Genomic DNA, 23,643 nt, shown 5'->3' on the forward strand with positions numbered 1-23,643 from the left:
AATCGATATTTTTACTAAATTATGGAATTAGGCTCTGACAAAGTTTGACTTTTAGCGAAACAGAGGAAATTCGGATAAAATTTTTCAGATTTGGTTTTCCACTGAAATATTTTTGGTAGTACTATAATATTTAAAGTTAAGATTTTATTTGTTAGTCAACATATTTTTGCATATTTTCTGTTGGTTTTATCTTGCTTTTTAGTTTAGATAATCGCATGGCACACACTACAAAAATATTGAAAAATGCCTAAAAATGATAAAAGACACCATATATCAACATTTTGATCATTGACCTCATATAAATTTTATGCCAGCAGAGAAAAGTCAATATACTTAGTTTAATACTATTTATGTTTTAGCATTATCATCATTCAGTTTTTTGTAATATTGAATCAAAATGGGTAGTAATTTGAAAACTGATAGAGGAAATTCGGACTAGAATATCTATAAAAATTGTGAATGAAAACTTAATGCTTTGTATCAATTTAATGTCACTACCATTCATAAACTGTATTTCATTTGTCAAAGAGTTAGGCAATTTGTATTATTTTCACAATTAAGAAAATCTCAATCATAGTCTAAAGTTTTTATGGATTTTTCTCAAATTTTCAAATATTATTCAATGGCCATTAACTCAAAAAGTAGGTCATTGACCTACTTTTTTGAAAGTGAAGAATAACACTACCATGTAAGGTCTATAACACACAACAGTTGGTTTTTCATTATCATCAGTGGATTTTTTTTCATTCTGAGTAAACGTCATCTTTAAAGTAAATTGTATGCAACACCTACGACTGGCACGTCAAACGTCCTTTTTTCTTACCTTACACTCGCGCAATTACTTCAAAACGATTTTTAACGCTACGTTCACCCACAGAAGCCGCGACTGGCTAAACCCATACCACACGATTAACATACATCTACGCCCAGTTGTGACTGAGGCTTAAGTCTTAATTGTAACAGTAGAAATCGGTAATATTGCAGTATTCGGAGATGGTAGTAAAATAATGCGTCAGACTTTACTGTCACTTTAAATTTGGAATTTAAAAGGAACATATATCAAAATTCTAACTTTGGCTTAGGTTTAAAAATATATGTTCCATGTTAGATTTTCAAACAAACCATATAAACCCTGTTTTTCTGATCTATGGGTTTGGTAACGCCAGAGAAGGCATAAGGAAGTATGAAATACTGTGCTAATGTAAAACCCTCCGTAATTCATCCTAATTAAATAATAACTCATTAATCATCCATTCATCTTACTTTTTATTTTTGCAAGATAAAATATATTTTTTCTTTTATCATAATAACATATGACGATGATATATTAAAAACTGCAAACTTATTTAAACAAGTCATAGTTCCAAAGAAAACTTCATAAAAAGCACTGAGTAAACTCTCAAAATGTTCCAATTTGACAAGTTATATACAAGATAATTTTATAAGAAACAAATGACATTGTGTTCTAAATAGACACATTAGTATTCACAAGGTGTGAGTATGAGACAAAACACATAATAATTCTCTCAGTAACTGGCATTTTCACAGTATATATTTATAACAACCATTTCATTCAACAACTTATTTCAATGATATACAAGTAGACACCATTTTGGTGACTAATGAATAAAACTGTTCCTAAAGACAACAAATTAAAATTAAACAAATCTCATTCTACCAAACAATAAAAACACTTTTCATGTTTTATCATTAAAAAAAAATGCAAAAACCATAAAACTTAAACTTGTGAAAATAATTTCTGAAAGTATTGTTTTTACTTTTAAAATAAATATTGCACATTCAATATAAACAAAACATAAAAAATTCATACTAATTTTCTTATAAATGTAACATCAATATGATCACTGTCATAAAGAAAGTTCTTTTAACTTGCATATCAAATTTAAAGGTCTTGGTAAAATCATTTTCCATTGAATTTGTTAAAATACATTTCATACATACTCGTACATAGCACCAGAGCAAAACATTAACCATAATACATAATGGTATCAATGTATCATTTCTATACAATATCTCCTATGACAGCTCTATTAATCACAAATAGAATAATTATTAGAATGGTCAGTCCCATTACTATGTACTGTATACAAGGCAGTATTCGTCCCTGTTTTATTTTCGCCCCTTTCTCCTTTGTTGTCAGCTGTGGAATGTAAGACTGGGATAATTCTTAAAATAACTGTTTTGATTAGAAAGAGCAACCATTTTAACTGTGTCTGGTTGAATTCCAGATGGGACAAAACTGTCTGAAAGTGTAAAAGGTTGAAAATAACCCTGTATACAGTGTTATAGGGATGTTGACAAGTTGTATTTACACAATATTTAACAATGGTAAAATTTAAAACTGCTTGTCTACTGACAAGATGTGGTGTTGATGGGTGGGGTAAACATTTGTGTAAAAGGTTGAAAATAACACATGCGAAAATAACCCCCTATACAGTGTTATAGGGATGTTGACAAGTTGTATTTACACAATATTAAACAATGGTAAAATTTAAAATTGCTTGTCTACTGACAAGATGTGGTGTTGATGAGTGGGGTATACATTTGTGGTAGGCTCTTATGATTTGTGAGACAGGATTTTAAAAATCTAAAGTAGTGAAATGAATGTCGCTGAAAGGTGGTACATGAAGTGAGGGGGCAGGGCATATGATGACACGGGGTGAAGTATGCTAAATTTGAGTGTTACATAACGTCTGTTGTACTTGCTCATTGCATAGTATTAATGTAAGAATTGCACTTCAGATAAAAGTTTTCTTCTCAGAGAAGGAAAGCTGTAGTCCTCCAAATTTCGAAATCAAATCTCGGCAGATTCCTTTTGCCATTGCACTTGGAGCTGTAGGCATTGTCTGCAAGCATCCGGTGCTCAATATCTTTATAAGATAACCAGCATCACAGTCGAAAGTTCATGAGCACAGATTTGCAGTGTTCAGAGACAAGAAAACACTCATACAGAACTGAGCGTTCACATTCATAACATGTCTGATGAATCGTCCAGGTTACTGGGACTCACGGGCTCAGACGACAGCATAGGGTCCGCGTTCACGGGAGAACTGTCATCCATGAACTCATCCATGATGTTAGCATGGTTCACGAAAACATTGGTTTGAGTTAGATCAGGCTGGAATTTGGCAGCCTGAAAGGGGGCTGGTTGCTGGGTGAGTGTCAGTTGTTCTATTTCGTTGTCAAGACCAGTTCCCATTCCTTGAGATTTCATGACCAACTCCATTTGCTGAAATTTAAAGAGGTGATTGAAATTACTGTATAAAGAGAAAAAAATTAGTTGACTTTCTACTGTATATAACAATGTAAGATTTTTCATTAAAGTTTAAGATGATAATTGTTCATCATTAAAAATTAAAATTGTCAAAATAACCTTTTTTCCTTAAATCTTCTGACACAATTAATCTACCTGTGTCCCTATCACAAACAATCTATCTAATATCAAGAGTACCCAATGTCAAACAGTAGATTTAATATCTTCAGTGACATTGTCATTGTTAGATGCAGTACATCTATGGTCTTAACTGACAAATTACTGTATTTCACTTTTTTAAATATAGATATTACTTTCTTTGCAGTTTTGAAAAAGTTCAGCATTTTGGGGATATTGTATCAGACTTTTTCAGTAAAAAATCAAACCAACCTTGTATATTACAAACTAACAACAAATTACAAAACTAGAAATTATTTTCCAACAGTTAAAGTGGCTTTGATTTAGTGCATTCCTGGATGTACATTTATGTGTGACATTTAGCAATGTTATTGATTTAGCAGAGGCAGCATTCTGCCAAAACACTAATTAGAAAACACAGCCAATGAATTATTATTACAGTAGATTAGGACTACTGGGGCACACACCTGCATTCTGAGGAGCAGCTTCCTGTTGTTCATCTCCAGCTGTCTCTGGCGGGTCTCCATCTGCTTCATCCGGTCCTGATCCTTCTTCAGCCGGCGGATGTACTCCACTGAGGCCTTCAGGATCGTTCCTTTGTTCTGTCTCATGTCACTGTAAAACACAACCAACCACAGGTTGAATGCAATAACCAATCACTGAAGTTGTTATGATCAATGTTATAATGAAACAACCAATCGATGAAGCTATTACAAGGAATCAATGTTGTAATGATCCAACCAATCAATTTACTTCTCACTCAACTAATTAATTCTTTGAATATTTCAGATACCATATTGTAATTATTTGACCTGCATTAAGAATTCAAAACTTTATATACATCTACAAACTAAGTTAAACCAGAATGTTGATTTGATATTGCCATTAATTTTGGAGCATGAGTTATTCGCTCTTTAGTATCTGAGTCAGTGATGACTAAATGTACTTGTATAAATGTTCAGAATCTATTATTACATGTCCCCTAGCTATATGGTAAACAATAAACCACAATATCACAAGTACGCTTTAAATCTGAATTGCTCTTGACTTTTAACAAGCGTTCCTACTTCAATAAGAGCAATTTTGTGTATTCAAATATTTTGCCAAAAAAATTATAATGCTAAACTTTTTTAAAAACTATTTCTTAAAAGATTCTTTAACAGTTTCTACCCATAAAAGTAGCTGTTCTCACATAAATGCTAAGTATGTATATCAAATTTTAAGATATTTCAAATACATGATTGATGCAAAAGACCCAATGACAACAGACAGTGACCGTCAACTGCTGTCTCCTGAGGATACTGTATCCATATAACTTTTGCTTTGTCAGCAAATTAACGTTTGCAATTCAAGACTAATCAACATTTGCTCTTGAGAATTAAAATCAGACTTGGAAAAAAAATGCACATGTACTGAAATTCTCTCACAATAGAATAATTTATTGCTTTCTTGACTGAAAAATTGCTCATCATTTTAACAAACACAAACATACCGTGGATTGACTATGTCAAAAAATCTTGCATGTATGTGCATGTATATCTATCATTATGATAACACTTACGGGTCGGTGCTCTTTGGGAGGAGAGTGCCAAGTTCTTTGATTCTGTCGTTTATGTTGAATCTTCTTCTTCTCTCAACTATTCGAAATAAAATCATTTATTTCAAAACAGTTGTACATACATTTAATTCAACATAAAACTGATGCTTGGGAGCTTTCTGTAAGTTCCAATGGTGTTCATTCACATGTATTAAAAATATGCATTTATTTAAGAAAATAAGACAATATCTTCACCAAAACATTTATAGCAATATGTAGACAGACATTGGAAAACCAATTAATATATAAAAATAGATTTTTAAAAAATATCTAAAATCAAGTCATTTTAATAGGTTTCTACCAGGAACGAATCACTTTCTAAAATTACTCCCAATTTTTTCAGGGAACCCTTTATTTTCAGTATCACATAACCTACAGTGCAAGCCACTTAGGATGGAGATAGCAGGAGTTTTTATGATAACTCTCATTTGGTACTTATCATCAAAGCTGAAGAAGATACCATGATACACTAGAACACAGACAAACACTGTATATTGTTTGCTTCCTCTGTTCTCGTACACTTTGTACTTGGGAGTCAGTGCAGTGTACTTGTACAGTACGCAGAATTTATCTAACGACCTTTGAAGGGAGTACTTGACAGGAGAGTGAAGGACAACTCCACCAATTGGACCGTGTGTTGTACAGACAATCCATATGTATTTCATTACTACTAGATTTCTAAGGACCCTTACAAAGTTCTTGATGTTCTAACAATTCAACATTTGGTTGTGTTTTCTATTTAACCTTTTGGCAGAAAGCAGCTTTTGCAACATCAAGTTTACTGTGTAAGGTAAAGCTAAACTTGTTAAAAATCAATATCTTACAAGCTATTAATATACTTTTAGATTAGTAAATATAAATTAAAAAAGCAAAACAACAATCAAAGCTTAAAGAAAAAAACTTCATTAAAAAATTTTTGCAAAGAGAAAAAAGTTTGATAGCTTAATGCCATTCTATTTTGATCCTCCAAAAAATAGACCAACTGTTAAACCATTTCTAATTTTCTGTAACTGACCCCCCCCCCCCCCCCCCCCCCACCTTCCCTTCCATCCACCTTCAAAATAAGGGGTGTATTTGACTGCACTCAAAATCTTATTGATTTTAATCCTAACTCATTAGATCTTGCACAAGAATTCTATGACTCCTCTTATTTAAATAACTCTCCAACTAATAATACAGGTGCCACCCCTGGCAGGTTCTGGATCCACCACTTACTCATGTTATGGTTGTCTTTCTTCTGTCGGTCCTTTGCCCACATTCTCTTTTCCTCGTCGGACATGAACTCTGGCAGCCTCAGTTCCCCCGCCTGAAACTTGGCGGGGCAGGAGCTGGCTCCATTCGACGCATCATCGTTTGTGTCGTACAGACCAAGGATGTTGTTTGAATGGGGAAGCTAAAAACAAAATGAAAATGATGAATCAAAAGAAATAGAGTAGAACATTGTTATTTGTTTGCATGAAATTATTAAAAGCAGAACAATACAACAAAGCATTTTTTCAAACTAAAGATAATACCAAAGATAAAGAAGTGAGGCGGTTTCATCAGTTGATATCAATTCACTAGCTTTTCTTTGATAAATAAATTGAATTTTTTTTTAATTACAACATGACAAATTTGTTGTCAAAATTAGAGAATAAATCAAACTGTAAGGCGTTCTAAAAATATTATAAAAAGGATTGACTAGAGAATAAAAAAATTGGCATCTATCATTGAATATGTAAAAATTACAAAGTACATGTACCTTATAAATTACTTTATAAATCCTCATGGCTCATGAAACCAGAAAAATACTAACTCGGTGTTTCCTTTAAATGTCACCTTTTTCTACATACAGGTATGTTTTCAGATATGCTTGAGTTAGTTCTTTTGAGCATTTGCATTTAAATGTCACATGATTTCACATGGCCAAAAACCTTCATTCACACACCGCTCAACCATATACAGACCAGTGACCTTGAGAATGGCCTTGATCTGTAGCACATAATGAAGCTAACAATCAGAAATCTTAGCAATGACAGGAATCGTCCAGGTGAGACCTTGTAAATGCAGTGAAATCAAGGACTGTCTTAACTTGACTACAGCAAAGACAATAAAACAAAAGCATGTACAAGTATTAACATACCTGCATCTTATCGAAAAATAGAACATCGTGCCACATGATTGAGTTCATGACGGGTGATGAAGACAAGAGAGGAAATGGAAGTGAAAGTAACAATAAAAACACATGGAAAGGAAAATATCATAACTCGTAATTATCACACTTGGCAGAGTTAGTCATCTCCTCCAAAAAAAGACACAAAATAACAATGTTGTCCGACAAGAGGTTAAGTGTGACTAGATTAAACTCCGTGAGTGGGCCTCTATTTCTGTGGACCCTTCAGTGGTACGTGCTTCTATCTCTCCCCCTCAGTCGCAAGTTCAAAAGTCGATGATGTTAATGCCACTGGAAGATCCAATTAATGGGGGCTTAGGCTGAGCCAGGAAAGAGGCTCTGATCAAATAGTCAACAAATGGCGACGTTGTTTCGGGGGAGGTTAATGGGCCCTTTGTTTGTTTGTTTGTTACACCTATAGAGAGACCTTGTTACATAGTTCTGTATTAATTGGTGTACAGTGTACTTTATGTAACAATGCAATGGTTGTGTTTGTTTTTTGCAATTGAAAAAAAAAAACCAAAGTCTCACCTGTACTTGTCTCGATAATTAATTAAACGTTAATTAGTTTCTAATGACCAACAAAAAAAACAACAACCTTGCATCATATCAATTCATTTGCTAAAGGAGACTGCAAACTTTTGATTCACCTGGTAAAATAGTGATAAAGGAATGAGAGAGAACATTGCTTTGAGACAGAAACACAAAAATTGACGAACTGTTTTCTTTATTGAAAAAAAATACTGTGGAACCATCATTGCTCATGGGGGACCAATGTTCGTCGCTTTTGTGGGTAACCCTTGCCCATGCACCAGGAAAAAAGGCTACCCACAAACACTGACTCCCACAAAGACAACTGGAAAAGAGTGAAAGGGTGTTGGTTTTTTGTTGGGTTTTTTTATTTGTTTTTTGGGGTTTTTGTTTGTTTTTTGGGGGGGAGCTGTTATTTATTGTGACTTACTGTTGTGGACATGTGGTTGAGGGAGGGTTCCAACAGATTAAGATCCTGGTCTACATTAGGATCCACTGACTCCAAGCTGATGAGGTCATTCAAAAGGTTATCCACCTGACAAATATAGAACAAAGTGATCAAAATCTCCTTCATTATCATGTTTTGATTAGTAATATTACAAAAGCATGTGTTTGACAATAACAAGGATGCACTTGAGTGATGGAGAGGGAAGGGAGGGAGATCTAGATTGTATCATTTCAATATTGACAAATATTAAATCAGCATTATTATTGGAGACCTATAAATAATGTTAAGCAACAATTCTACTTATAATTATAATATTGCTTACGTCTGTAGGTCAGATAAATACATATGATATTAATCACGTTAACCATGTATCTCCACATTAAGATCATTCAATCTTTGCATCTACCTGGTAGTTTGGTAAACATTTATACCGGGTATATCTACCACAAATCAGTTTCAGGTACATATATAGATATACAAAAGTCTGCTTTGAATAGTATTATCACTCTCACATTATTTTGTCAAATTTCAATATCTTCTGTTCAAGATCTCATCTAGAACAGAATCTGATGTGACATTGATGAATTGAGGATGTATTTTGATCTTTTTCTGCAAATATTCCTGACAATGTCTTATGTGACAGGAAATATCTTGTACATCAATATTGTCAGTAAATCATCAATAGAACAAACCTAACACCCCTTCCCTATATCCAATCCTTTCAATTGTTTTTTGGCATTATTGTGATTTCATAGATCATATTGTATTTAACCCCGGCCTTCATGTATTACTGTGTATCACTAGAATCCCCTGACTTTTGATCTTTGACCCCTGCACCCCTTTTTATTGAGAGACAATCCAATCAGTTAATGGTTTTTCCTCAATTTGTATCAGGAAATATATGATCAAAGATAGGTTGTTGCACTTTTTCTGAACGCCCTTAAATGTTTCAACTCACTCAAATATGGAGGAAGTTGAAAATCGAAAGTAAATTAAATTAAGGAAATATCTATTCATTAATGAATAATTAAGCACTCAACTTTAATATTTTTAACCAAGTTCTTCTTTAAATATTTTAATCTTTAAGTTAGATAATGAAAGGTTGTATTCTAAATGCTTTTAATCATTTGAAACCGAAAAAAGTTACATTTTTTATTAGACTGCACCTTATTTGTCTTGAATATTACATAATTTGCCAGAATACGCAACATTGATTTATATTTGCTGGACAGAATATTAATTAGTTTTATCAGCTATCAAGGTACAAATATAATTTATTTAAACATTTACATTCAAAGATAGAAATTCTACTGAAAGGTTCAATTTCAGAACATTTGCCTTGTTTGAAAAATAAACTTTTCATTTTCTTTAAGCATTTATTTATGTGTACCTTAATTAGTGTAGAATATTTATGACAGAAAAAACGTAACTACACATGAAAAGGAAATAACACTGTGCCCACCTCACTGTTTGAGAAAACGAAACAAAAAAAAACCCGCATATTTAAGGGAAATAACTGCCCACATCTAAACAACTGCATATAAAAGAGACACAACTCTGTCCATACCTCATTGAAATCTGAGACACTGTTAGTGGCACTGCTGAGTCCCATGGAGAGCGGGCTGTCCGGGTCCACGGGGGCGCTGCCACTGACCGTAGTGGGCACCATATTGGCCCCAGGGATCTGTGTGGTGAGGGCAGGCATAGACTGGGCGGTGGTCACCTTACCAGAGTTGTGCAGGAACAGGTGAATCTGTCGCTTCTGGTTCTCAGTCACATGGAACTGTGTTGGGTTTTCTAGCTGAGTCTTCACCTACAGACAAACAGAAAGTAGCTCTTCTCAATCACATAGAAAAACCTCTCTCTTTTTTTTTAAAAATCTTGCTGAAATTTTATGTTTTCTAATGGCTATTCAGCACTTGGGCGAGTGATATTAAGTGTCACCCTCGAATATCTCTTCCTGAAAAGGAGAATAAACAGGAAAATTAATCGTTGTTACTCTATTTTACAGTAAGTAAAACACAGGGCATGAAAGCATACCTGCCATCTCTTTCCAAGTATAGAAAATGTATGCGTTTTTGACTTTATATTTATGACAAGTTTTGGACAGTCTGCAGTGTGAAGACAACCTTCGGTGGCTAGAGGTCGCTGACAGGGTAAGGTCATTCCTAAAGATCTTTACCTTCTCGGCCAGAGCCACTAATTACACGAAACAACCATGACAATACCCTAGCTGGCCCTCAGTGCTAACTTCCTGCTCATGCCTAAAAGTGCTCTCGTTTGAAAAGCTTTTTCATAAACCTATCACTAAAATTGATTGTCAAAAATTCAATTCATACAAACAAGGAAAAAAAACATGCATAATCATCGTCTCCAATGCAAACAGGATCAAACATTTTTTTCTTACATGGGTATATTTATGATACAATTTAGCTCTCAATCTCTGTGAAGTGTTCCTTTTAAAAGTAATGTGACAATGTTTGCATGGTACTGGCACTTACAAACATACATAAAGAGAAGGAGAACTGATTTTGTGGCAATGTTTCCTTTACGGACAGTGCAGGGAAATTTTTAACACAATCTGGGCTCCAATACAGATATATAAATCCTCCACTTACCTATCCATGTACAGCTGTTTATCAAGTTTACCATTATTCATTTTATGTAATAAATAAAAGTCAATGGCCACCAAACTATGAACTAAATTTTACACAAATGTACCAAATTAATGAATTAAATGACTATATATGAATGCAAGTGATAGACTAAAGACCAAATTATACACCTAATGATTTTTCTGGGTCTATTCAATAGTGAAACTGAGGGATCAATAGACTAAAAAGAAAAAGACTTAACACTGAAACAGAAACAGCAAGATCATACAGCTCAAAGCAAAATTCTTTTTTTTTAAAAATGCACAAGGAAACATAAAATTATGGTATTCCGCATTTATTTCATACCTCTAAAAGGTCCACCTTGACACTTGATAATTTTCCTAACAGCAGAAAATTTACACTTCCTTCATCAAAATTTCATTCTGATATTGCCGCATGTATTATACATTCTTCACACTGATTAAATGAAATAACTTTTGTCCTATCATTTATCTGAAAGTTCAAAGGTGACCAGAGTCAACAAACTCCCCCCTACACCTATTTGTTTGTTTCTCCTGTGGGTATCAGTGGGTCCAGGGGAGACAAGATTATGATTTCAGCAGCCAGTTTGGTCTTGTCAAATCCCACAGATCTCAGAGTGCACTGTGACCAAAGATTCATCAGGCCATAATTTGATAAAAATGTATTAATTCATTTGTTTTACTGTCATATCATAATGAATCCAGAGGGTATATGTATCGATAGTTTTCCACTGGTGAACAAAAATGGCATATTTATATTCCTGAACAGTAAAAATTTGAAGTGTAAACTACAATGTTCAAGAAACAACTTTGCACACAAGCACTAATTAATATTCAAAGTTTTGCACACAAACTGTAACTTTCAGAATAGTCTGTTTACACAGAGTACAAAAATTTAATCCCATTATCATTGCACCCAAACCTACATCATAACATATGTAACATTACATGGGCAGTGTACGATACAAATATACGCTAGAAACTGGGTTATCAATCGGTAAACAGTGGACTGTTTATCCTCTCTCTGTGTTTACAGCAGATGTATCCAGACTACCTAACCATCATAGTTCACAATGTTATATATGAGTCCAAAATCTGGTGCAATATTGCAGTCAAAAATCAACACTGATTCACATGTACATGTACGTACAATGTACCGGTACTTCTAGTGAGATTGGATCGAAATACAGTTTACAAAAATAAATTCCTGCTTATGTTACATGTCAATACATGTACCAGTATTCACAATAAATCTGACATTTTCACCTTTGGATGTTGCACTTCAGTTGGCGGTAGACTCCTTCATTCCCCAACCCCTCCCCATTCCATCCCATCCCTTCACTTTGAATAACTTTTGTACCGGGTATGTCTTCAAGTTTGTGAATAAGATACTGATTCTATTTACCTTTCTTTCACAATAAACAATTTCATGGGTTTTTTTTGTAAGATTAAATCTAACAAAAAACAACATTTTCAATAGATATATATGTATATGGTGACTTCCATGCACAGGAATGATTTGAGGCTAATTTAATTTAAATCAAAGCAATTTCCTTTACATCGTCATTGCTCATTACTCTAGTTGCCTTTATTCAATTATTGTACCAGTCACTTATATAATCTAATCAATATTAATAAGTGTGCATTCATGTGCAATAGGTTTTAGCATATATACATGTACTAAATTAAAAATCGATTATAACATGTATAAGCTGCACAGATAGTGACAGTAACTTTAATAAACTTGCATGTTATCTTCAAGTTACATGTACATGTATTACAAAAATTTATAACCAAGTTGATTAAAAATCTGAATATCTATATATTTAAAGTCAAACAGGAGAGGATTAGGAAGGATGGATATAGTCAACAGATCTAACCCTTCATATCTACCATCAAACTTTAGGTATGATTATTTTTTAATCATAAACTATTACTTCCAAATGTTCTATCTTTAAAATCTGAATATCGACTATGTCCTTAAACAGAAATCTTCATCTAAAATAAACTAATATAGTCTTAAAATGATAATGGACATCCAGCTTTCTTTAAATTCTACAAATGTCAGACCACAAAAATTGACCCCAAACTTAAACAGTACATACAGTAAAACACGCTTATAATAAATCAATAAGCGTCAATTCATTATAAACATGTTTGCTAATTCATTATAAACATGTTTGCTCTAACCATATCTTACTGCAGTATTTCGTGTATACTTACTGTAAGAACTCGTGTAGGGACCTCTGTACTGGAGCTAACGGAGCCCGCCGGTATCTGGATCGACTGAGGAGCGGTATGAGCTGGCCGGTAGGACTGGGAGTAGGATGGTGTCTGCTCGTTCTTTTTCTCCTCCTGTTCCGTCTGCAAACGCATCAGCTGGAGGCGGAGGTTGGCTCGCAGGTTTCCCTTTGAGACATCTAGTTTTGTCATGTTGTTGCTGTAAAGAATTAAGATACAGTAACACCTCTATCAATCTAAATGATATATCTTATATAAACATATACCGGTATCTGCTCACAACTCGAAAGGGTAAGCATACATTTATAATAAGAGCTTGGGCAGAAAATGTCAATACCAGATTCTGAAGTAAAGAACAATCTTTTGATACATGTAAACATACAATTAAATAATCTAATTATCAGTCAGAATAAGACAGTTACCATATGATTGATAAGAAAAGCATAAAACAGGAAAAAACCCAAAACAACACATGTACCTAGTCCATGGCTGCTGATCCTGGGCATACATACAGGACTGCTGGTTCTGACTATTCATGTACATACAGGGTTTATATTCCTGTTCATACAAGTAACTACCATAAGAAGTTAGGTAATCCATTTGTGTGATGGTCACTTGGTCTATACTATAGTCAAAGCTAAATGATACAGCACCAACATGGGAGGTTTGATATAAGGTCTTGTGCTGAGAGGGAGTAAACTCGTGATTTAAATTTGATCTATACTATACTGTCTTAAATATTGTGAACAATAACATTCATTTTGGTTACACCTTATCACATGGACCAAAGACTGGAAGTCCTGTTTTGGGGGTTTATTTATAATTTACAAAATATATATAACACTTTACGCAATATCAAGTTACATGTACATATAAATAAAGAAACTTACATATATAAACAAAAATGTCATCAGTTTTTCTGAACTCAATGGCTATCACATGACCCATAAACATAGAAAATGACCGCACAATGACACTTATAAGGTCCGGAAAGCTGTTGCCTGCATCTTTTGTTGTTTACATGAGTAATATCTTATTTGCATGGTGTGGTTAATGTGTAACTTCCGATGCACTACATAGCAAATACAGTAAAAATAGATATATAGGAAATTCTGTGATCTATCATAAAGGTTACTGGGAGTTGGAAACAAAGCATGTGAATGGATTCAAAATCATGAGATATCTGTGGGTGTGAGGAGTTCTTCCAGAAACCACCCACCAGATTCGGATGCTGTCATGTACTTAAATGGACCATTAAATTTCATACCAAATATTGATTGATGTGCAAGAAATTTTATAAATCTCTGCATACCAACATAAATGTAAGGAATTGGATGAAGGATAAATTTAACAACAAAAATAAGGAAATACATGAATATAATTAAAGTCTTTCCAATCGGATCAGTTTTTTAAAGTACGGTACAAGAAATAAATTTAAGTCTTTCAAATGTAATTTGATTTTAAAAAAGGAGCTTTAAGTTTCAAAAATCATGATATCAGTGCTGGTAATATGATTAATGAATGTAGAGAGAAAATATTGTACAGTCAGTGACAGAATAAAGGTACTGTAAGATGGGTAATACATTGTACAGAAATCCTAAGTCAGGTGTGATTTTCTACGACTGTCTCTGAAACTCTGAATATATGTACCGATATATTCATAAAAGAACTTGAATCATGCTTCCTGTATGCAGGATGCATTATAAATTTTTAGTCTAATTTTCAGATATTGGATGTAAACTTCAGTTAAATTTCTTAGTCAAACTAATTCACTTTCATTTCAACCCACTGTCTATATTAACACTTATTAAGTTTGTTACCGATGACTGACTACAAAAATATATCAGGTTGATAAATCTCATGGATGGCAAGGCGAAGCCGAGTGTCTATGAGATTGTTAAACCCAATATAGTTCTGTAGTTTGTCAGTAACAAAGCTAATAAGTGTTTTGTTTTCCTGAGGACTATCAAGTGACATATTTATTCACAAAAAAGCGATGATCTATTCAAACTCATTTAAATATAAGTTGCCTAACATTTCATCCAATTTAACTTATTTAATAAACTCTTTAAAATTATCAATCTCACCTTTCAAATACTCTTTGAAAATCTTTGCTTAACTAATATTTACTTACAATATTTGTATATAGAGTGTCTTAAGTTACAAAATAAATTTAATATAAATACAATACACTAAATTGTTCCTTGATACGTTTTTTAGAGAACAATGTCCCTGTTCTGTTCTGGTCAACTTAAAATGCTTATTTTTATTTCCTAGCTAATTTTTGCATGTAGAGATAAAATTTCACGACATACTTTTATTACCAATATTTGTTTTTTTCAATTTTTGAACTTCAATTAAGAAGTGCATTATCATAATGTGTGAATCAAATATCCTGAAATTATCTGTGTGAGGAAAAATTAACCAAGAAATTAGGCCTTCCAATTGTAAGTTAATCATGTTTCAATTTCTTTAGCTTTTTAAAGTGGTAAAGTGTTAAAACCTGAAACAATATTATATATTCTATATCTCGATCACTGAATACCCCCTCCTATATATATATATATATTAGTTGACATGCAGTAATATACATTTTCCAGTGTCTTTGCCTGTGATAACACTACGCATCGGTTTTGTACTATATACCCATAACTTCAAATGACGCCAAATTGACGCGCCAGCAGGGTTTGCTTATTTATATTTTATTAAATATTTAATCGTACAATCACTTAAAATTATATAAATATAAGTAATAAGGAATCATTCTTATTATGAGGTGATATTTTGGGTTGGGGGATGATCAAATCTATCATAAAGCCCTTTGGGCTTTATTGGATTTAATCATGCCCCGGCCCAAAATATCACCTCATAATACACAAAGAATGATTCCTTGTTCCTTAAATATATTCCAAGTCTATTTCTCAGCCGCCTATATGCGCAGTCAGGAATTTTTAATACATGTTTGCTGTAATTGTTATCAATAATTATTGTCGATACAACTATGTAGGCATGTTACCAAATAATAATATATCAAACGAATTATCAAAGTTAACTATGTTTTGATAGTATTAATTAAGCTATAATATGAAGGCTTAAATTAATTATAATACCGGTAAATATTTATAACATATATACATCTACTTTGTTATTCATGTTTTTACATATCAGTTGGAATTTTTCTTTAATGAAAATATTCGGGGAAATATCTATAAAATGTTCAAAACATCTTTTCGATCAGTATCTTGTCAAAGTTTTTTATTTCTTTTTCAAGAATTATCTAAACTATTATTTACACGTGTGATTAATTAGAACATAAGGATTAAAATATATTTAACGCTGATAAGAGAATGAAGCTTATATCTGATATCACATGTGGCTTTGTATACAATACCCAGACATAGGACAAAGGGCACTTGACCGTAGTGACTCTTTGACACGCCCCCTAAATCACCCCGACCGTGTGTTTACGCGGTCACGCATCAAAACACATGTGTTCCGTAACAAAGTGTCATGGCGAAATAAACGCTTTTACATAAAAGACATATTTCCTACATTTCATAACTCGAGAAAAGCGTTATAAGGAACATGTATGGACTCAATATTTTTTCAACACGAAGAGAAATCACTGTTTATACAGACCTTTGGCTTTGAACGATCGTTTTACTTTTCAGCTGGTAAAAATTTTTGTCATCGTTTAAAACTTGATCTGCGTCGGCAAGTGAAGCTATATCAAACTCGATTCCAGAATCCTGCATTTTTGATTTCTGTCACAGTCGTTTTGAGAAATAAAAGATTTCAACCTATTCACGAATGTCACAAGTATGGCAGATTCTCTATTGTGTGTGACGTAGCCTCGTTCTACTTAAAGCAACCAATCGGGTGCCAGAAAATGCTGTTCGATGTTATTTTTAGATAATGCTGTCATTACTGTTGGAAAACCCAGCGTTTCATGCAATAACTAGGAAGGGGGGGGGGGGGGTTCAAACAAACAGAAATGGTCGAAACCTACAAGGCCTATATGATTTTATTCAGAGGAGAATATCAGATTTTCTGAATTTCAGCTCACATGCTGAAATATAATACTATTTTTCTATATGAAAAAACCAAAACATTAAAAATGCCCACTCTGATTAAAATATGAATTATTAACTTCCATTACCACCCCCCCTAATTTTAATTCAATTGTAAAGTTGCCGAATAGATGTTCCTATATAAATTGACATTTTGTAAACTTGCCACTATTTTCCTACAAGTAGATGGAAAAATGGTCTTAAGGTACTTCACTACACCTAGACTTATACTTTTTAAGATACTACGTCACAAGATGGCGATTTAAATGTTTTGTTAAAGTGTTTGTATCAATCAATTCTGATGTATATCGTCATAGCTCAGTGGTTAAAGTATCAAGCTTGTGAAGCGCAGATCATGAGTTCGAATCCGCCTGTGGCTTTTGTTCATGTTTACTGAATGAATTTTTAAAAAATATCATTTTAATCCAAAATTGCACATTATTTCGCCTATTTGACATATATACTTCTTATCCATCATGATCTCTATCATAATCAAGTAATTTTCTGCTGATTTGAGAAACTATTTGAAGGTGTAGTGGAGTACCTTAAATTAGGGCCTATAATTACATAGCACCGTCGGTCCGACTTATTCAAATTGGACAGATTGAAAAATTCTCGTTTTGCCACTGTAATTAATTTAATACACGTACGAGTCCTTAATCTATATGAATGTACGTACTGCATACAAATCCATATATATATTGAAAGCCCCCCCCCCCCACGAAAGAGAGAGAGAGAGAGAGAGAGAGAGAGAGAGAGAGAGAGAGAGAGAGAGAGAGAGACTGGACTATTATGCATGTATGGTGCATTTACAAAAGTATTTACAGTTACTCAGAGAAGTCAGGGTTATTCATAGGCTGGAATACTAGCGAATACAAAGTAATACGATAAAGCCAAATTAGATCCTTTTTAAAAAAAATACTGGAAGTCATCAAAACAATACAAAAGTTAAAGAGTTTTACATTTTGTTAAATTTATTTGGCCAGATATACATGTATACCTCTACCATAGTTATTAAGGTCACAAATGGCCATGCATCGTCACTCCTGCAGAAATAAAAAAAAAAACATTCCGCAGAAAGGATCTCTAGAACACCCTATTGCAAATTGAAATATATTGCAACTTTTTACCGTTTCGTGTCTCTTTTTGAATTATATACATTGTATATAAACAAATGCACATTTTACATACATTATGCATTATTATAAATACGTGTTTAGTATTATCAGAGACATAAATAAATGATATGTATGTCTCTGGTATTATATTAGGCTCTGAGATCGAATCCCATGTCAATTAATACACACAGATCGATGACAATTCTTTTTTAGCTCACCTGAGTTGAAAGCTCAAGTGAGCTTTTCTGATCACTTTTTGTCCGGCGTCCGTCTGTCCGTCTGTCTAGATCTGTCTGTCTGTAAACTTTTTAAACTTTCGACTTCTTCTCCAGAACCACTGGGCTTATTTCAACTAAATTTGGCACAAAACATCATTTGGTAAAGAGAATTCAAGTTTATTAAAATGAAGGGCCAGGCTCTCTTTCAAGGGGAGATAATTAGGATTTATTGAAAATTTGTTGATATTTTTCAAAAATCTTAAATTCTTCTCAAACACCGTTTCACCAAAAAAGCTAAAACTTGTGTAGAAGCATCCTCTGATAGTGTAGATTGAAGTTTGTTCAAATCATGTTCCCTGGGGGTATATGGGGCCACAATGGGGGTCAAAGTTTTACATAGCATATATAGAGTAAATCTTTAAAAATCTTCCTTTCAGAAACCAATCAGCCAGGAAAGCTGATACTTATGTGAAAACATCATCATGTAGTGTAGATTTAAAGTTGTGAAAATCATGACCCCAGCAGGGGTAGGGTGGGGCCACAATGGGGGGTCGAACTTTATATGGGAATATATCGTGTAAATCTTTTAAAATCTTCTTTTCAGAAACTAATCAGCCAGGAAGGCTGAAACTTGTGTAGAAGCATCTTTAGGTAGGAGAGATTCACGTTTGTTCAAATCATGATCCCCAAGGGTAGGGTGGGGCGGCTGGGGCCACAGTGGGGTCGAACTTTTACATAGGAATATATAGTGTAAATCTCTTAAATCTTCTTCTCAGAAACTAATCAGCCAGGAAAGCTAAAACTTGCGTGGAAGCATCCTTATGTAGATTACATACAAAATTGTGAAAATCATGACCCCGGGGGTAGGGTGGAGCCACAATGGGGGGGGGGGGGTGGAATTTTACATAGAATATGTAGTGTAAATCTTTTAAAATCTTCTTCTCAAAAACCATTTGGCCATAAAAGATAAAACTTGTGTGAAAGCATCCTCAGATATTGTAGATTAAAGTTTCTTCAAATCATGGTCCCTGGGGGTAAGGTGGGGCCACAATGAGGTCGAACTTTTACATAGGAATATATAGTGTAAATCTTTTAATATTTTCTTCTCAGAAACTAATCAGCTAGGAAAGCTGAAACTTGTGTGGAAGCATCCTCAGGTAGGGTTGATTGAAGTTTGTTCAAATCATGACCCTGTGGGTAAGATGGGGTCACAACGTGGAATGGGGGGGGGGGGGGGGGGGGCAAAAATTTACATAAGAACATTTTTTAAATATCTTTTTCTAAAGACTGTTTGCATAGAAGAGCTGTAAATTTACTAAAAGTTTGATTATAAACATAAAAATGTCCAGGTTAAAAAAAGGGACTTTTATTTATACAGGATCTACATGTATTATACTACTTTGTACAGATAGTTTGTATTAAATAAGACTCCGTCAAGCTGATTTTACCATACCTATTGTTGCTCATGTGAGCGATGTGGCCCATGGGCCTCTTGTTCATCTGTACTAAAAATGTTAGGAAGCATACGAGTCATACATTAGGCTATATGTGCGATGAATTTCTAATAATATATATTATAATATATGCATATAAAGAATAAGGTTTCTGTTAGAAAAATATAACCAACAACAACGGATTAGAATTTTAAATTTAATCAAAAAAATTTTTTTTTTTTAGATTGCCAAAATTTCTTTTTTCATTTTTATTTTTTGGATGAGATTGCCCCCCCCCCCCCAGCACCTTTCAAAAACGATGATGTTTTACCGTGTCATCCGTCTTTTGGAATTTATCTACACGTAAATGAAATGCAATAAGTATTCGGTTCTGGGGTCCCCAAGTCAGAGAGGTAGTTTTTTTTTTATTATACCAACATTGACCAAAGCCTCAGCTTTAAGGGGGTCTTCCAGCTACATTCAATTCTAACAATAGTTCCGAAAATTAGGCGAGTCGATACCCATATTTGATAAGAACTATATTAGTCACATGAAACATTTTTAACACCAAAAGACACATGCAGTATATTTGAACAAACTACTTTATATAGTAGTTTACGTATGCGCTTTTTTCCTTTGCACTACTGGTAAATTAAATACAGAATGCATTATAGTTTAGGAAGTCGGGTTGGAACCGTTAGTATATAATTATAACTTCATGTTTCGGAATAAATAAAGAAATAAAACAAATGTGCAGCATGAATTTGGAAAAAAAAAATATGAATACACGCTACATGTACATATACATGTATATTTACATTTCCAACTGCCATTGTCTGTGATAACATTACGAATCAATTTTGAACCCTAAAACCCGATAATTTCATGAAACATGAGTGACACAAATGGGCGTGTCTTACAGCATAACCGAAAAACGGTTTTAGCTTCGCTGCGTAGTATTTCATAGCATGTGCTACATAAAAAAAATAGGGGTTTTAAAATAAAGTTGTTTTAAAGTGTACAAATTGGAAAAATATAAATATAAATAATAAGGAATCATTCTTTGAATATTATGAGGTGATTTCGGTCGGAACGTGGTCAAATCTATCATAAAGCCCTTCGGGCTTTATTGGATTTGACCACGCCCCGACCGAAAGTATCACCTCATAATACTCAAAGAATGATTTCTTATTCCTTAAATATAAAATACAGATAATACATACACATATTATATAACCCAACTGATGAATAAAGTCACATAAACACTGTCAAAATATTTAAAAAAAAAAAGTGTTTAAAAGTGGGGTTTTTTTTTTAAATATAACTTTTAAAATGAGAAATACAAGTTGAATACGTAAAATGGTTTATATATGTTTCAATTATGACAACTATGCAAATTAAAAGCACAGCTATAGGTTTGTGTGTCATCGCTGGGATGGAAATTATTAAACAAATATAGTCTTTAATAGTGCACTCGTTACGAATTTTAGTATAAAGTACGTAAAAAATGGGGGCAGCACATAAAACGTAATATCAAAGGGTGAAACAGCTGTCAGCTGTCATTGGCCTCTCAGGTTGTTAATATTGTGACCTTTTTACACTAGAGATACCTTTTTTTTAAAACAACGAATTATAATGCATACACATGTACACTTTCAATGAAGTGAATGGGTACATACACTTAATTAACACGTAAGTCTGCCACAATTTTCGATGCATAATTCCATAACACAACTGTATAATTGCTGGGGGTTTGTTTAGTTGATTGACCGAGTTTCTCTTTATATTATATAGTTGGATTATTTCTTTCATTAAACCCTATATTCGATTTTATCACATCCTACGATTGATAACTTAGTGCTTGTATGATGATATAAATATTATTCATATGATTTTCAGTCAAGGTTTTGAAATTCTTAGAGTATTTTCATATGCAATCGCACTATCAATACATGTATTCAAAGACGAATACTAGTACGCAAGAAACATGTACATGTACACATATTCCCTGAATGTCTGGCCTAAAACGCATACATATCTTTGCAGATCAGTGATTTGAATTGCAACAAGACTGAACCACTAAGATTGATCCTAATTGATATCACCGTGGTACACATGCATGGTTACCTTTTGATGACTCGGACTTTCTCTATCTTCCCGCCTCTATTGACCCTGGAGTCCAGCAGACTCCTCAGCTGTATCCGCCTCTCCCCCTCCCCACTGAGCCGCCGCCCACTGTTTAGAACAATCACAGAGTCATCGCCGGTTATCGTCGTCGAGTCGTCAGATTTCACAGTCACCTCGGAATCATCAAAACTCCCATCGTTGTGAGCGCCCAGGGCGTAGAAATCGCCCTCTGGGTAGCAGAGATTGATATCGATACCCCCGTCCGATACCTCATCGATGTGACTGTCATCGATCACCCTGGGGTTCTCGCACTCTGGGTCGCTCTCGCTCCTCTCTAACTTGATCTTTCGACCGTTTTGCACGAGGAATGCCTGAGTCGTTTGTTCGTCTCCCTCTGATTCCGTCCGACTGTCACACCGCTCCGGATCATCCGGGGACATTTTGGGAACTCTAAGATCTAGTCCAATGTCTTCATAGTCTCCCATAGTACCCATGCTTGTCAAGCAACGCCATGCGGGAAACGCCCCCTTTTAAACGTGGACAGATAGCTTTTGTTTACACCGCTATATAGATCAACACACAGACCAGAGCACGTTTATCTTATACTGTTATCAATTCATTTATTGGGTATGATAAACATGCATCCTCAGTCCACGGGCAATATGTAAAAGGGTATAATTTGTTTAAAGATATATATGTACATGCATGTTAACCGTCTCCCCCAAGTGCATTAAAAAAAAAAATTATAAACGCTGATGCTTTAAAATAAATAAATGCACCTTCTTGATTATTGCATCCTGCTCTACACAGATCGGGTCAAGTATTGACGTCCGATCAATCCCATAGGACGACATACACATGACATAGTCACATAGAGCATCAAAGAAAGGGAAACGGGCGGCCCATTCACCACCCAATGCAAACATACCGCTATACCATGGTACTTGTAAAGGGTAGACTATTGGACGATTAAAGTGCGGTTTTTTGACAAAAAGGGATTAAACAGGATAAGTGAAACACAGAACAATTGTTGAATAATAAATGAAAACTTAAAATTGTACTCACACCAAGTAAATTTCAAAATGTATGCTTTTGGCAGATGAACACGTTGCGTTTATTTACAAAATATACCCTCAACTGTAGACATGTAGATTAATTTACTAATACTATGTATACACGTGCCCATTTTATCTAATATGCTTTAAGTTTTAATCAAAGAATTGGTTAGTTTTAATAAATATAGAATACACGGCATAGACTTACAGATGGAGGTATCGCCACATCATCAGAATGATTTCTGCCGTCGTTAAAGGTAGCCCATAGGTCCATTCCGAACCAGAAGTTCTAGGACTCGTGAATCAAATTCGTTAGCGCTCCGAATGGATTTTTTTTTTTTTTGCTAACTAAATTGGGTTACATTTTTCGTTATCTCAAACTAGAGTTATACAAATTTGAAATATCCAAGTATTCGAGATATCGAGGGTAAAATACTAAAAAAAAGTAATGGGGACTTAAATCACTTCGACATGCTGGTATCCATTGTATTCGAGATGTCAGTGTTCGAGATATCGAAGTTCAACTGTAGTTCAATATAATTTTGAAAATTACACTTTTTTCTATGTGTTTATCATATGTTAGTCGAAAATGCAACTTAAAAATGC

The 23,643-nt window shown here is 34.0% G+C and overlaps 1 protein-coding gene across 3 annotated transcripts; it reads right to left on the reverse strand.

The window, feature by feature from the left end:
- Positions 1–1,253: 1,253 nt before the first annotated feature.
- Positions 1,254–22,531, reverse strand: LOC105342338 (microphthalmia-associated transcription factor). 3 transcript variants are annotated; one of them, XM_011449256.4, is made up of 8 exons: positions 21,983–22,531; positions 12,999–13,215; positions 9,708–9,953; positions 8,123–8,227; positions 6,225–6,402; positions 4,974–5,049; positions 3,880–4,027; positions 1,254–3,250 (listed from the first exon to the last, which is right to left on the reverse strand). In XM_011449256.4, exons 1-8 carry the CDS (start codon positions 22,474–22,476, stop codon positions 2,990–2,992), a joined length of 1,725 nt encoding a protein of 574 aa, XP_011447558.3. In that variant the 5' UTR covers positions 22,477–22,531; the 3' UTR covers positions 1,254–2,989. The 3 variants fall into 3 exon arrangements, with proteins under 3 accessions (XP_011447558.3, XP_011447560.3, XP_011447559.3); XM_011449258.4 differs by lacking the exon at positions 21,983–22,531 and adding an exon at positions 16,656–16,863; XM_011449257.4 differs by lacking the exon at positions 21,983–22,531 and adding an exon at positions 13,495–13,655.
- Positions 22,532–23,643: the final 1,112 nt, after the last annotated feature.

Source organism: Magallana gigas, chromosome 4 (genome assembly GCF_963853765.1).
Source record: "Magallana gigas chromosome 4, xbMagGiga1.1, whole genome shotgun sequence".
In the NCBI taxonomy this organism is placed as follows: domain Eukaryota; kingdom Metazoa; phylum Mollusca; class Bivalvia; order Ostreida; family Ostreidae; genus Magallana; species Magallana gigas.